At 38.1% G+C, this 15,157-nt stretch overlaps 1 protein-coding gene across 4 annotated transcripts in view; it reads left to right on the top strand.

The window, feature by feature from the left end:
• CASK (calcium/calmodulin-dependent serine protein kinase (MAGUK family)) overlaps positions 1–15,157 on the top strand; it is a 405,996-nt gene that overhangs the window by 360,622 nt on the left and 30,217 nt on the right. For 2 of the 4 annotated variants that reach the window (XM_011980191.1, XM_011980190.1), the window contains exons 17-21: positions 3,152–3,237; positions 4,617–4,685; positions 7,373–7,441; positions 8,838–8,873; positions 10,554–10,750. In XM_011980191.1, the coding sequence (XP_011835581.1) occupies positions 3,152–3,237; positions 4,617–4,685; positions 7,373–7,441; positions 8,838–8,873; positions 10,554–10,750 (457 nt within the window). The remainder of the gene's footprint in view (positions 1–3,151; positions 3,238–4,616; positions 4,686–7,372; positions 7,442–8,837; positions 8,874–10,553; positions 10,751–15,157) is intronic. The other 2 variants (XM_011980193.1, XM_011980192.1) reach the window with 1 other exon arrangement.

Here is a 15,157-nt window from a genome sequence, read left to right as displayed (position 1 = left end):
GGTGGAGAGTTCTGTAGATGTCTATTAGGTCTGCCTGTTGCAGAGCTGAGTTCAGGTCCTGGATATCCTTGTTAACCTTCTGTCTCGTTGATCTGTCTGATATTGACAGTGGGGAACATCATGATTTCTTTAACTTCTCTTTGTTATGTTACTGCACTGGCTAGGACCTGCAGTCTTTCAAGGAGTGGTATAGTAGACATCCTGTCATATTCTTATTTTTAAAAGGAATTTAAAATTAGCCGGGCATGGTGGTGCTCGCCTCTAGTCCCAGCTACTCAGGAAGCTGAAGTGGGAGGATTGCTTGAGCCCAGGAGTTTTGAGGCTGTAGTGAGCTATGATCACGCCACTGTACTCCAGCCTGGGTGTCAGAGAGAGACCTTGTCTCTAGGGGAAAAAAAAAGGTTTTTTTAAAAAAGAACCTTTCCAATATTTATTCGTTAAGAATAATGTAGATTTTTAGTACATACCTTTTAATAGGGCTAAAGAAGTTCCTTTATATTTGTAGTTGCTGAGCATTTTAAATGGGTATGGGTTTTGAATTTAATCAAATGCTCTTTCAGTATCTGCTGAGATGATCATTTGTTTTTTTCCTTTTATCTGTTAATGTGGTGAATGTCTTTTAAAGATTTCCTAATGATAAACCACCCTTGCATTTCTCCGATAAACTCAGCTTAGTCATTACATATTATCTTTTTTATGTACTGCCTGACCATGTGCTAATGTTTTGTTTATAAGATCTCACTATTTGCATTTATGAGTAAGACTGGCCCGTAGTTAATTTTCCTCTCTTATATATCTCTGCCTGATTTTAGTTTCAAAGTTATATCTACCTCATACAGTGACTTGGAGAGTATTCCCTCTTCAGTTCTCTGAAAGACTTTATATAATATTGGAATGATTTGTATCTTGAAAGTTTGGTATGACTTGCCTATAAAAGTATCAGAGCCTGGCGTTTTGGTTTTTAGTTTTAAGAAAGTTTTGTTTTTGTTTTTTAACAACTGCTTCAATTTCTTTAACATTAAAAGGCCATCCAGGCTTTCTATTTCTTGAGTGAGTTTTGGTAAATTACATTTTCCTTAAAAAATCTAAGTTTTAAAATATTATTGCAGAGAACTTCTTCATAGTATTCTCTCACCTTTTTATTCTCTGCCGTCTTTGTCATTACGTCCCCTGTTCATTTCTAGTATTGTTTATTTGTGCCTACTCTTTTTTTCTTGATCAACCTTGCCAGAGGTTTGTTCAGAAACCCACTCTGGGTTTGGTTCATTCTCTTCATTATATGTTTATTTTCTGTTTCATTGTTTTATGACCTAATTTTTATTATCTCCTTTTTTTTAACTTTCTATTAGTTTTAGCTAACTTTACAAATTTGACACATAGTTCATTTATTTCCAGTCTTTCTTTCTTTCTTTTTTTTTTTTTTTTTTGAGACAGGGTCTCGCTCCATCAGCCGCTGGAATGCAGTAGCATAATCATAGCTCACTGCAACCTCCTTAAACTCCTGGGCTCAAGTAATCCTCCTGTCTCAGATTCCTGAGTTAGGACTACAAGCAACCACACCCAGCTAATTTTTTTAATACTTTGTAGAGATAGAGTCTTGCTTTACTGCACAGGTTGGTCTCAAACTCCTGGCCTCTAGTGATCTTCTCGCCTCAGCCTCCCAAAACACTGAGGTTATAGACATGAGCCGCCATGCCCAGCCTTCTTTTCTTTTTCTTTTTTTTTTTTTTTTTTCTGAGATGGAGTCTCGCTCTGTCGCCCAGGCTGGAGTGCAATGGTGCGACCTGTGCTCACTGCAACCTCTGCTTCCGGATTCAAGCGATTCTCCTGCCTCAGCCTCCCAAGTAGCTGGGATTACAGGTGCCCACCACCACACATGGCTAATTTTTATATTTTAGGAGAGACGGGGTTTCACCATATTGGCCAGGCTGGTCTCGAACTCCTGACCTCGTGAGCCGCCCACTTCGGCCTCCCAAAGTGCTGGGATTGCAAGTGTGAGCCACCGTGCCTGGCCCAGCCTTCTTTTCTAATATGTGCATTTAAGACTAAACTCTCCCTGTAAATACTGTCTTAATGTATCCCACCAGTTTTGATACGAAGCATTTTTATAACTCAATTCTAAGTATTTTTACATTTCTATTATGATACTTTTCATTGACCTATAAGTTATTTATAATTTTCTGTTACTTTTCACACTTATGGGATTTTCTGTATATCTTTTTGTAATTTACTTCTAACTTAATTGCATTGTGGTTGGAGAATGTAGTCTATATGACACCATGTCTTTGAGGTTTGTCGAGACTTGCTTTATAGCATAGCACTTTAATCATTTTTATAAATGGCCCGTATGTACTTAAGATGAATGTTTATTCTTTAATTGTTGCATGCGGAGTTATCTTTTTGTAATGAAGCCAGGTCAGTATGTAAATTTGTGCACGATTTATAAATAAGGAAGCAAAATTGTAAATAACACTCTACGCATTGGTTCTTGGTCATTTCTTTCTAGCTGAAGTATTACAAGATGCTGAAATGCCAACCAAAGATTAAATTATGTTTAACGGAACTTGCTGTTATGTAGATATTATCATGTCACAACTCTTGGAAAATTAACAACCTTCGTATCATATCTGGCAGATAACGATAGCAGGAAACACTGACATGGTGCTTGGTATGCGCCAAGAACAGTTCTAAGCCTTCTGCATATATTAAATTTGTTTAGCTCTTAAAACAATCCATGAGATGGGTACTGTTTTCATCTCCATTTTACAAATGTAAAAACTGAGATATGGAGAGTTCCAGTAATTTACCCAAGATCTTAAAGCTAGTAAGCAAGGAAGCGGGAATTTGAACCCAGGCAGTCTGGATCCAGAAGCCATACTTTTAAACCACTATACATACCACCTCTCTCAGAAAAATAAACAGATTTCTGCAGCCATCCATCAAAACTGTGCCTTCCATAAGTAGATATATCTGTTTTGATGAGGTTACTACATGAGTTAAATAATTCTGCTGCAACCAAACTTGTGTCTGTCTCTGAAATATTGGCCCTCAATATTCAACTTAGTTTTTAAAAATTACGTTAATGCCTCTGGATTTTGTTACTATAAAAGCATATATCATTTCATGTTTATAATGTTATATAATTTCTTAGGTACACTTCACGTTGGTGATGAAATTCGAGAAATCAATGGCATCAGTGTGGCCAACCAAACAGTGGAACAGCTGCAAAAAATGCTTGTAAGTAAATGAAAGTTTTTCCTTTCCTAAAATCGACTTTTACTCTGTTAGCTTGTTTTTAAATACACAAATGAGGAGTATTCTGTAATCAGAGAATTTCTGGTACCATATTTATGTGGACTTGAACTTATATAACATTCACAAAACTGACAACTAGAAAAATGTTGAAATACAATAGAATTTACAAACATTTTGCCTGTCTTTAGCAATGTGGGCTTTAACACTCTCCTTTTATCCTTTATCTCCTGTTTCTTACTAAGCAGATGTTTAAAGAAAACCTTTTCAGCGTTTATACATGTGAACTAGTTTCTCACTGACCTCAACTCTCCTGACATCAGCAGTGTCAGAAACCTCTTTCCTGTTGAGCTGAGTCATAGCCAGCTGTCGTGGATTTCTCTACAGCATAGAAGGGAGGAAAGCCACGGTAGACCAGGCCATTTTTGACCATACATATTCAAAATCTGTATTCGAATTAGGCTTTGGATTTTTAAAAAAGGCAAAATGACAGCCTTTGCCTGTGTTGATTGTCATAGCAAGCAGACAGAGGTGTTTTGGGCCTCTGGTCCCTTTTCCCACTGCAGTGTAGTAGCCCCCAGGTTATGAATACCTATTAAGTATGAAATAAACTTTACAGACTCACCAAAAAAATTTTTTAAAGCCAAAATTAGTGAGCAAAAAGTGGCTGGGTGCGGTGGCTCACACCTGTAATCCCAGCACTTTGAGAGGCCAAGGTGGGCGAATCACCTGAAGTTGGGAGTTCGAGACCAGCCTGGCCAACATGGTGAAACCCCGTCTCTACTAAAAATACAAACATTAGCAGGGCATGGTGGCGCATGACTATAATTCCAGCTACCTGGGAGGCTGAGGCAGGACTATCACCAGAACCTGGGAGGCAGAGGTTACAGTGAGCCGAGATGCTGCCACTGCACTCCAGCCTGGATGACAGAGCAAGACTCTCTCAAAATAAATAAATAAAAATTTTTAAAAAGTAAAAAGCGTATTCGATGGGGTATACCATTATAATGTGGCATACTCAATATAATTTTTATGTAATTACCTAGTTTATTATCTAATTCAATGTATATTCACTTTTGAAAGGCATGTCACTTAGAAAGTTTTGTATTCATGTCTATAAAAAGGTGACCATTGAAGATCTGTGAGACCATTGCTGTATGAGTAAGGCAATCGGCTGCTGGGCTTTTCCCAGGAACTTCCTCTGCTGTTAACTCCCTGCTTCATGACTAGGTTTCATTGTTGGGCTATGTGCTCTCAGATGGCTTGTGCTAATTGCCCCCACATATTTTGAGTGGCTTCTTACATGGTTTTGCGAACATTTGTTTGTAAGAAAACTTTTCTATCTTTTTTTTCCCCCTCTCCAGAGGGAAATGCGGGGGAGTATTACCTTCAAGATTGTGCCAAGTTACCGTACTCAGTCTTCATCCTGTGAGGTAATGACTCTAACAAACCACCCCCATCTCCTCTGAGTTCTTAACTAACTGTCTGCTGATGGCTGTATGTTTTTGCTTTCTGGGAGATTGTTTCTGCCTGTGCTGTTAGATCACTGCACACCAATTTTACAACAAAGATAACGGAACAGAGTAGGTCCCATCCACCTACTCAGCCCTGCTTCCATGTGGATCTCCTCAGCACTTGAACTTTTTGCAGGCTGAAATCTGAGCAAAATGTAGAGAAGTTATAAATAATGACATAAGGCTTAATAAGGAAAAAACGGAGTGTCTGAGGGAAAGAAACTAAAGGCCATAATTGCAATAATATTTCCAGGAAGTTCATTCACTTCCCTTGTTAAGAAATCACATAGATAGTTCTTCTTTCCAAGAATCTGAGAAGTGATCTATTTCTGTTGAGATAGAGTTGTTCATATAATTGCGATAGGTCTCTAGATGGAAGTTAAGTCTGCAATGAATTGATAATTGACTTCACTAGAGGGAAATAGGCTTTTGCAACCTTTTGTAAAATTGTTTAAATTTAGAATGGTATGTCATCTGTAAACAAGTAAGTTTTCTAGAGTAATACAGCCCCAAAGTTTCTTTCTTAAAATAGGTTTATCTTATAGAAATTATAGTTCTTCTAACCTATATTATTCAGTTTCGTGTTAGTTATTAAATGAGATTCAAAAATCTATTCTTTTTATATTGGAAATATAAACGGTCATAAATGGTATCATCCTTTGGTCATTGCACATTCAGCTCGAGTGTTATTTATTGAAGCTTGTTCTTTCATGTGCATCTTCTAAGAATGTGTGCATCAATATGAAGTACACATTTCCTAAAGTTAATTTTTAGGACTGACAGGTAACTTATTGGATTTGTACTTAGAAGAACCTGAGAGAGAAACTGTAATACTTCTAGTCTCTAGTGATGGTGTAAATTTTATAAGAAAAATCAGAGGCTTCATATTTTTTTAAAACCTATTGCAGATACATATTAAAATGTGTAGTTTTGTCAAGTGTATTTTTGGTGAGCCATGGCAGTTGAGGTGTCCGTTATAACGGGTCTTGAGCTCCTCTTGGTGGCTTTTTGTGGAACTTCAATTAATAGTATATTTCAAAAGAAAATGCAGAATTGCTTCTGTTCCAGGATTCAGAGCATTGAAATTTGTTACCTAGAGCACAAACTTTGCTGGGAAACAAAGAATGTCACACTTAACATTTTATGTAAATAATTTTAATATTCTAGAATTACAGATGTCCTTACATCATTTCTCATCTGTTGAAGAAATTTAGTAAATACAATTGATTTTTGTCTTTTTGGCTAACTAACTAGAAGGTACTGTTAGCTATTAATATAACGTAAGTTTCTCTTTTGTTTTTTAAGTGGTCGAACTAGTTTGGGGTGGAACCAGTATCATAGATGTAAATTCTATGTTCTTGAGTAAAAAGAACCCCTCTTACCTTCTTTGCCTTTGAATAGTAGGAAAAATAATGATACTTCTCTCCTAGCTCCATCCCCAGCCTTTTTGGCCCTCGTGTTCCCTGGCAGAATTCAAGCTTGTGGTTGGACTCTTCCCAGCTAGGGCAATATTTCAAAAAAAAAAAAAAAAGAAGGCTCTCTGGCCACCTGCATCTGCATCCCCCAGGTCCTTGGTTAAAGAGTAGACCCCTGCCCCTCACCCTGGCTCTACTGACTTGAGTCTCTGCGGGTGGCACCTGGAGATCAGTCTTGCTCACTAACATATGAGAATGCTCTTCTAAGGGATCTCATTACCTTTAAGGCTAACAGGTTCTAGAAATGCTCTTAAGTCATCTAGGGAAAAAAACAAATGTCTTTTAAAGAGACATGCACATTTCTAAGGCTTAAAAGAACTCTACAGAAACAAAAATTTAAAAGTACTTATTTCCTACCTCTCCTTGTTCTTATCATTAAAGTTGATTTAGACACTAAGGGAATGGAGCCTGGAAAATATTTTGAGTGTGTAGAATAGTAGAGAGAAAGCAAGCGATGGAGGAGCCTGGATATAGGTAGAGAGGCTGTGGCTCCTAGGATCTTCGCCGGAAGTGTAATATTATTAAAGGCTTGAGATCAGTGTTTTAATCAATCTACTAAAATGGTCTTTAAAAAGAGTTCTTCTCTGATGTATATCTCTTTTACCCTTACTAGTAATAATATTTATTCTATAATAGAAAGATTCTGAAGGAATTATAGCATGTGAAATCTTAGGTTTGTTTCTCTTCAGATTGGGTCAGTTAGTAACTCTTGACACTGAGGTACTAAAAATTGTTAAATGCTTTTCAAACCTAATCTTTAATAAAAATTAGGCAGTTGGGATCTTCAGCACAATAATTTTATAGTAATATTTGTCATCTTATACTTGATAGGGTTTAATATCAAGTCACTCTTCTAGGTCTCATTAAAAGAAAGAAAAGGTATAGAATGTTAGCGATAGGAAAGAATTGATTAAAATGAATGACACGGTCATCACTTATAATATGTGAGCCTTCGAACTGCAAAATTTTTTTCATACTTCTGTGAAATCATGCAAGCAAGTCAGTATGGCACTTATGCAGCTCAAACCTCAAAGGAAATGGTTGTCAGACTGTGGTTGTTACTGTTGATGTAAATATCTCTGTGTTTCTGTGCTGGTGTTCTGTGTTAATGAACCTTGTGTCTTATTTCAGAGAGATTCCCCTTCCACTTCCAGACAGTCCCCAGCTAATGGTCATAGCAGCACTAACAATTCTGTTTCGGTAAGAACTTTAGCTCCACACAGCAAAGTGTGACAATTTTGTTGGTGCTCACCTGCCATGAGTGTTCTAGTTACATGTGTTCAGTGGAAATAGTGTCTTCTGCTGATATACAAGGCTACTACAGCTACAATGCACTTTACTCCTGGAAAATCTTTTTTAACATTTCCTTCTCATTAAAAATTCCCTTCAGCAGTTAAATTTGAAGAAATGTAGTTCAATACTGCTTTGGTCATTCTAAAAATATTTCTATGCCACCCCACTTGTATGTATTTCTTTGCTCAAACCTATACAAACGATGTAAATGGAAATTTGTTTAAACTTCTAAATATTTTTTAATTTGAAAAAGATAAATGTAAAAATTTTGCAGAGTAGGCATTTGGGTATTCTTGGGCTTTGTAGTTTTCTATTCTGAGTGATATCAGCAACATGTTTTAGTTTCCGCTATCTAAGTTTACGAATTGGTGTGCCCTCTGTTATTGTGGTACGTGCACATATTTTTGTGAATTATAAGCCTTGCCTGGATATGAAAAGCAAAAAGAACTGGCTTCAAACTGCACTTAAGCCACGCTGTTATCACATCTTTAACACAAAGTACTTTATATTTGACTTGAACTTGGAGTTTTAAATTTTTTCAGAACTATCCATTTTGGAATATAGAAAGAATTGTTTTTAACTTATTTAAACAAATGGAAGCACTTAACAGGTGCAGGTTGGCAATATTTTTGTTGCTAATACTGCTGTTTATCACCCAGTTAAAATTATTGAGAGTTCTAATAATGCAGCAGTATTCTTCTATCCTGACTTTTAATTTGCCGTTTGAGAATGTATCAACTTTTTTATCAGGTAAAATTGTAAATAATTTAGAAATTATCGCAAATGGAATGATATTCTAAGTATATCAGTAAGAGAAATTATGAAAGAAAATTTTCTACGACTTTATTTTCAACTTTAAAATAGGCTACCAAAGGAATTCATTCGTAACAGTTAACATTTAATGCTTTTAAGATGAAAAGCCATATAGCCATTGAATTTTTCAAAATCTAAATGGTTGCAGTGACTAAGTTGAAAAGGGCAACAGCTCCTTTTATTTATTTATTTATTTTTAATAGGCTGTTTCACTTGCAGTGGCTTTTGTGTTGAAGATGCTGAGTTGTTTCTTAAGAACACATTATCTCTCTGCTTAAACTTACCTGCTTTCTTCAGCTTGCTGCTAAATGGCCTGGGTTTGATTTTTTTGATAACTCAACATTTCTGAGAAATGGAATAATGTATATTATCTCTTTACAACTTAAATCTAGCTCATTTTTTTAACCATATTGTAACAGAACACACAAATTACTTTGTACTCTTGAAAAATAAATGAAAATTTTTCTCCTGGGTTGGCTTTATTCTACAGGACTTGCCATCAACTACCCAACCAAAAGGACGACAGGTGAATAGATATCCTCTATAGAAACTTCTCTAAACTGAGCTGCTAATAGCCAATCCTTTATTAACCCTTTCCATCCCATAATGTTTGCATTTTGGACCATAACATTTGAGCATTGAGAGCTTGTACCATTTCATTTTAACACATTACACATGACTAATTCTCTATAAAGAATTTTTCCTCACATCTTTGTAGCTGTGATGGTTATTGTAATTTCAACCTGATAATTTTATATTAACGGTTAAGAATTCATCCTTCGTGGGGGCCTATGGGCCTGCCTCTGGCATGCAAAAGAATTTTAAAGGTTATAACATTCTTAGAATTCTAAGAATAACTAAAAAGTACCTGCTGATGAACATTTTTAAGCAACAGTTTTCTGAAGTTGAAAGCTTTTTCTTAAGTTTGTATTTGCATGTGTATTTCTAAAAGCCATTTGCAATGAAAAATAAGAAAAGAATATAAATTATCTTGGCTTTACATCCTGATATGCCTGTGCTAGTTCAAACATGAAAAGTTAAGTGCTGCGTAACACTGGCAAGTAACTTTCAAATTGCCAGCACTTTAGAGGTATAGATTTTAAATGCAAATGCAGAGACTTGTTAATTTTATAGGCTGGATTGCTGAAAATAAACAGAAAAAATCACACAGTGGTTCCAAAGTCTTCAGGTTGGTTTTACAGTGACTTAAACATTAATATTCAATTTTAATTTCAAGAGATAGAATTTTTATGGCATTTTTATCTTGAAATATAGTATTAAAAATAATCAGATTTAGTGTTAAGATATGTATAAATTAGTACCTGATAGAATTCACCCATAATTTTGTCTTAAGACTGTATAATTGATGCAACATGGGATATGAATTACCTTATCTTAAAGCATTTAAAAATCAAATAATTCATAAAATGCTGCCATATAATAAACCCTTGAATGCTAATCTATTTCCTAAGTAAATTCACATATCATAAAACTCAGAACCTGGAACTATGCATGTCTTGAAGCTCTGTGCTGATTTCAAGTGTTACACTGGGGAAACTAGGGTTCAAATTCATTTTTATTCTCTCAGAAGAGTAAAATACAAACCTAAAACCTAAATTAGAAAAAAATAAAGCTATTTTTTTAACTTTTAAAAAAATTGTTTGAGTTACACTTAACTTTATCAGCAGTGTGTAGACACACTGCCAGTTGTCATATAAGCATTTTTACAGCAGGATACCAACCCAGAGTTCTTGCTAGTTTTAATTCATGTGCTGCTTTAGGGTTAAAACCTATCCTGACTGCTAGTATTTATGGCTTAAAGGCTGCCACACAGTCATGACAAATTATCCATAATGCCAGCATCACCAATGCAGGTTTAAAAAAGAGCGAGCATACTTTTCTATAATTATAAGCCTATTCTGTTATAGTAAAAGCATAAATTAAGTCTTTATTCTTATTAAACAAGTATTTCAAGTATTCCTTCCAAATAAAAACAGCAAAGTTTTGAAGCTATACACATCAAAGATTACTAGTACATTGTTTCTAGCGGTAGAAGTTTTTTGTGTCGTATTTCCATGCATCGTTTTTGCTTTCACCATCTGATGTCCTGTTAGTATTGTAAGTGTTGCTGTGTGGTTATGACATTAGAGCTAACTTCTCTTTCACATCACTATGGCATCCTTTCTTACAAACTCCTGTTTTATAGATCTATGTAAGAGCACAATTTGAATATGATCCAGCCAAGGATGACCTCATCCCCTGCAAAGAAGCTGGCATTCGATTCAGAGTTGGTGACATCATCCAGATTATTAGTAAGGATGATCATAATTGGTGGCAGGGTAAACTGGAAAACTCCAAAAATGGAACCGCGGGTCTCATTCCTTCTCCTGAACTTCAGGAATGGTATGTTTTTATGCGTGTTTTATTTTGCTTGATTATAAAAACTAAGCCCTGACCATCCATTTTCCAATTTTATATTATTTTAGAGTGTAAAACCTGTTTGATATATTCCTTCCTTTACGAGCCAAACAAAATTTAAATTAGTCATCCAAGAATTCTGTATCTTCAGTATCTAGTGAGATCCCAGTTACAGAGTCAGGGCTTCATTTTACACACAAAGAAAGGAAGGTCTGCAAAGAGATTTGTTGACCAGCCCTGAGCCAAGTCATGGTCTCAGAGCAGAGCCTTCCACTCCTATATGCTGTTGCAATTGTTTTAGAATGGCGTTTTTAAAATGTACCTTCTCCTTGCCCTTCTACATGCTTTCATGCCCATCCCATCCCACCAGCAGCAAAAAACGTAGGTGCAGCGCTTCAGTGTCACTCAGAGTATTTGAAGATAAAATGTATTTCACTGTTAGAAGAAAAGGGTAGTCAGAAGCTTTGTTCTTTACCTTGCCAGTCGTTTAAAAATACCTTTTCTGCTAGAAAGTTTAAGCCCTAAAAGCAGGCTAAAGTTAGGGGTTTTAGGCACTGTTTTTAGCTGAGGGAAGAGGAGTCACAGATCACTGTATATTTTGATAAAATCTATTTCTGCTATTATTATTATAGTTTCCTTAGTTGAACTGTCTTTTGGAAAATATTGATGGTTTTACCTTTGTTGGTACTTGGGCGATATACCAGATTATTTCTAGCACAAAAGAGATAATGTCTGAGTTTTGTTTCATGTGGCAAAAATAACAGCCGTTAAGCATTCTGCCAGTTCCTCCTAAAATATTTGAACCCAGCTAAAAGAGACTGAAGACATCGAGTCCATAGAAATTTCTTCCTGCTTTTATCTATTTTTCTCACTAGTTAAGAGATCTCTCCGTTAATCTCTTTTGCTTGATCGCCTCTTTCAGCTATCCCATGTTTCCCCAAAAACTAGTATTAAATTTAGAATGTTGGAGCTGATGAGGACTTCAGATACCATCATTTTATACATAAGGAAACGTGGGCCCAAATGGAGAAGCAGCAGCCTTCCATCTGGCATTGTCTTCCAGTCTGATCTTCGAGAAACAGTTTAAGCATAAGCAGGAGGAAAGCAATCTCTAAGTCGTTGTCATGATGATGCCATTATATTCTTACTGATATTTACATTTTACAAAATGTCTTCTTTAGTGTTACCATATATTATGGGCATTTATTGAAAATAATTGTGTAGATTCCAGACCTCTTCTGCCTAGTCAGATCATCTATATAAACGTTTTACCAGTGTCTAGAACTCTGAGTCCTCTGGAGGAATCCTGAGTGATGGCAGTGCAAAAAGTAGATTTGCTTCCCATTTCCCGTAATGATGGATGAGATTATTTGGATAAATCCTCCGGATGAAAAAACAATGAAAAGTGCTGCAGAAAATATGTTTTAAAATGACCTTGAAAGCACTGAATAGCTGAAAAGGTATCAGGGGCCAGGCACGGTGACTCACACCTGTAATCCTAGCACTTCGGACGCCGAGACAGGCGGATCACTTGAGGTCAGGAGTTCGAAGATAGCCTGACCAACATGATGAAACCCCGTCTATACTCGAAATACGGAAAAAAAAAAAAAAAATTAGCTAGGTGTGATGGCAGGCACCTGTAATCCCAGCTACTTGGGAGGCTGAGGCAGGAGAATTGCTTGAGCCTGAGAAGCAGAGGTTGCAGTGAGCCGTGATTGCGCCACTGCGCTCTAGCCTGGGCAACAGAGTGAGAGTCCGTCTCGGGGGAATAAAAAGAGGTATCGGGGAGCTCAGTGACCAATTTTTTTTTTTTTTTTTGAGACGGAGTCTCGCCCTGTCACCCAGGCTACAGTGCAATGGCACAATCTCGGGTCACTGCAACCTCCACCTCCCAGGTTCAAACGATTCTCCTGCCTCAGCCTCCCGAGTAGCTGTGATTACAGGCACCCGCCACCACGTATTTTTAGTAGAGACAGGGTTTCACCATGTTGGCCAGGCTGGTCTTGAACTCCTGACCTCATGATCCGCCCGCCTCGGCCTCCCAAAGTGCTGGGATTACAGGCGTGAGCCACCGCACCAGGCCTCAGTGACCAATTTTTATATGAAAGCCTTTAATCAGAATGATAAGTGGAATATCAGAGTTACCACATGGCCCATTTTGCAAACAGGGCATTTGTCATTACTGAACACTTCTGTGCCAGAGAACCACGGTTAAGATCTAAGGCCAGTACAAGTTGGGAAATCTGTTAGAAGACACTCCTCATTGTTAGGAGTGCAAAAGGCAATCCCCCCAGGATAAAAGGAGACAGATAAGCATGCCCTTATTTCCCTTCAACACCGGAAGACTATAGAGAAAGCTGCCTTGTCACTGAGCAAAGCAAAAGATGAGGAACAAACTTCCCCTGAAAAAATTGCGGCCACCAGTCCACCTTGAATGGATTTGCACCCAGGTACACATAGCCTGGGGCAGCCAGGGGAGCTGAAGCCATGTACTTAATTTGAAGTTTCCCCTTCCTTTACTAATAATTTCAGATGTATGGTGTAAATTGTTAATATGCAACAGAAGATGGTGAGCCTCAAAAGCTTTTTTTTTGAGACGGAGTCTCGCTTTGTGGCCCAGGCTGGAGCGCAGTGGCGTGATTTCGGCTTACTGCAAGCTCCGCCTCCCGGGTTCATATGAAGGCAAACACTTTTATCCTAACCCCCACTAACTTCATCCTATCCACCCGACATAAACTTTTTCCAGGGCAGTAGCCAGCAAGTCAAGCACACAAGGAAACAAGTAAGACCCAACAGAAATGACAGATGATAGAAACAAATCCAAACCTACTGCATGTATTGGAATTAAGAGACAAAGATTTTTAAAATAAGCTTACCAGGTTGGTTGGTTTGTTTTTGAGACAAGGTCTTGTGCTGTGACCCAGGCTGGAGTGCAATGGCATGATCACAGCTCACTGCAGCCTCGACCTCCTGGACCCAAGCAATCCACCCACCTCAGCCTTCCCAGTACCTGGGACAACAGGCGCGCACCACCACACCCAGCTAATCTTTTTCTTTTTCTTTTTCTTTTTTTTGTAGAGATGAGGTCTCACTATGTTGCCCAAGCTGATCTCCCACTCCTAGGCTCAAGTGATCCTTCTACCTTAGCCTCTCAAAGTGCTGGGATTACAAGCATGAGCTACCGCGCCTAGCCCAGGTTTTTACAAATCAATAATAAGCTTGTAAAATATTTTCAGAGAGCAGAAAAAATTTCTAATGACATAGCAGATTTTAAAAAGAACCAAAAGAACATCCAGGGGAAAACATCCTGTAACAAAATTAAAATCTCAGTGGTCACACCTATTAGAATGGCTAAAATTTTTTTGAAGTTTCATCAGTAGGTGAATAGATCAATAAATTGTGTTGTATCCATACAATGGAATGCCACTCAGCAATAAAAAGGATCAAACTATTGATATCTGCAGCAATATGGATGAAACACAAGATCATTATGCTGAGTGAAAGAAGCCAGGCAAAAAAGAGCACACGCTATATGATTCCATTTACATAAACTTCTGGAAAATGCAAACTTATCTATAATGACAGTTGCCTAGGGATAGGGGTGGAGGGAGGGAGGAATTACAGAGAAGCATGAGGAAATTCTGGGGGTAATGAATATGTTTTTCTTTTTTTGGAGATGGAGTCTCATCCCGTCGCCCAGGCTGGAGTGCAGTGGCGCAATCTCAGCTCACTGTAACCTCCGCCCCCCCAGTTCAAGTGATCCTCCTGCCTCAGCCTCCTGAGTAGCTGGGTTTACAGACACCTGCCACCATGCCTGGCTAGTTTTTTGTATTTTTAGTAGAGACAGGATTTCACCGTATTGGCCAGGCTGGTCTTGAGCTCCTGACCTCAAGTGATCTGCCTGCCTCGGCCTCCGAAAGTGCTAGGATTACAGGCGTGAGCCACCATGCCCAGCCATTTTTATTTTTTATTTATTTTTTATTCTTCTAAAGTCAAAGTATTTCTCTGTCTCCCAGGCTGGAGTGCCGTGGTGCAATCTTGGCTCCTTGCAGCCTGGAACTCCTGGACTCAAGCGATCCTCCTGTCTCAGCCTCCCAAGTAGCTGGGATTACAGGTGCCCGCCACCACGCCCGGCTAATTTTTTAATTTTCAGTAGAGATGGGGTCTCACTATGTTGGCCAGGCTGGTCTTAAACTCCTGACCTCAGGTGGTCTGCCCACCTCGACCTCCTAAAGTGTTGGGATTATGGGTGTGAGCCACCGCACCTGGCTATGAATATGTTTTTCTTTTTTGAGACGGAGTCTGGCTCTGTCGCCCGGGCTGGAGTGCAGTGGCCGGATCTCAGATCACTGCAAGCTCCGCCTCCCGGGTTTACGCCATTCTCCTGCCTCA

The sequence above is a fragment of the Mandrillus leucophaeus genome, unplaced genomic scaffold, assembly GCF_000951045.1.
Source record: "Mandrillus leucophaeus isolate KB7577 unplaced genomic scaffold, Mleu.le_1.0 Scaffold209, whole genome shotgun sequence".
NCBI lineage: Eukaryota > Metazoa > Chordata > Mammalia > Primates > Cercopithecidae > Mandrillus > Mandrillus leucophaeus.
Note: the sequence above shows the minus strand (reverse complement) of the source record. Positions and strands in the feature narration are given on the sequence as shown.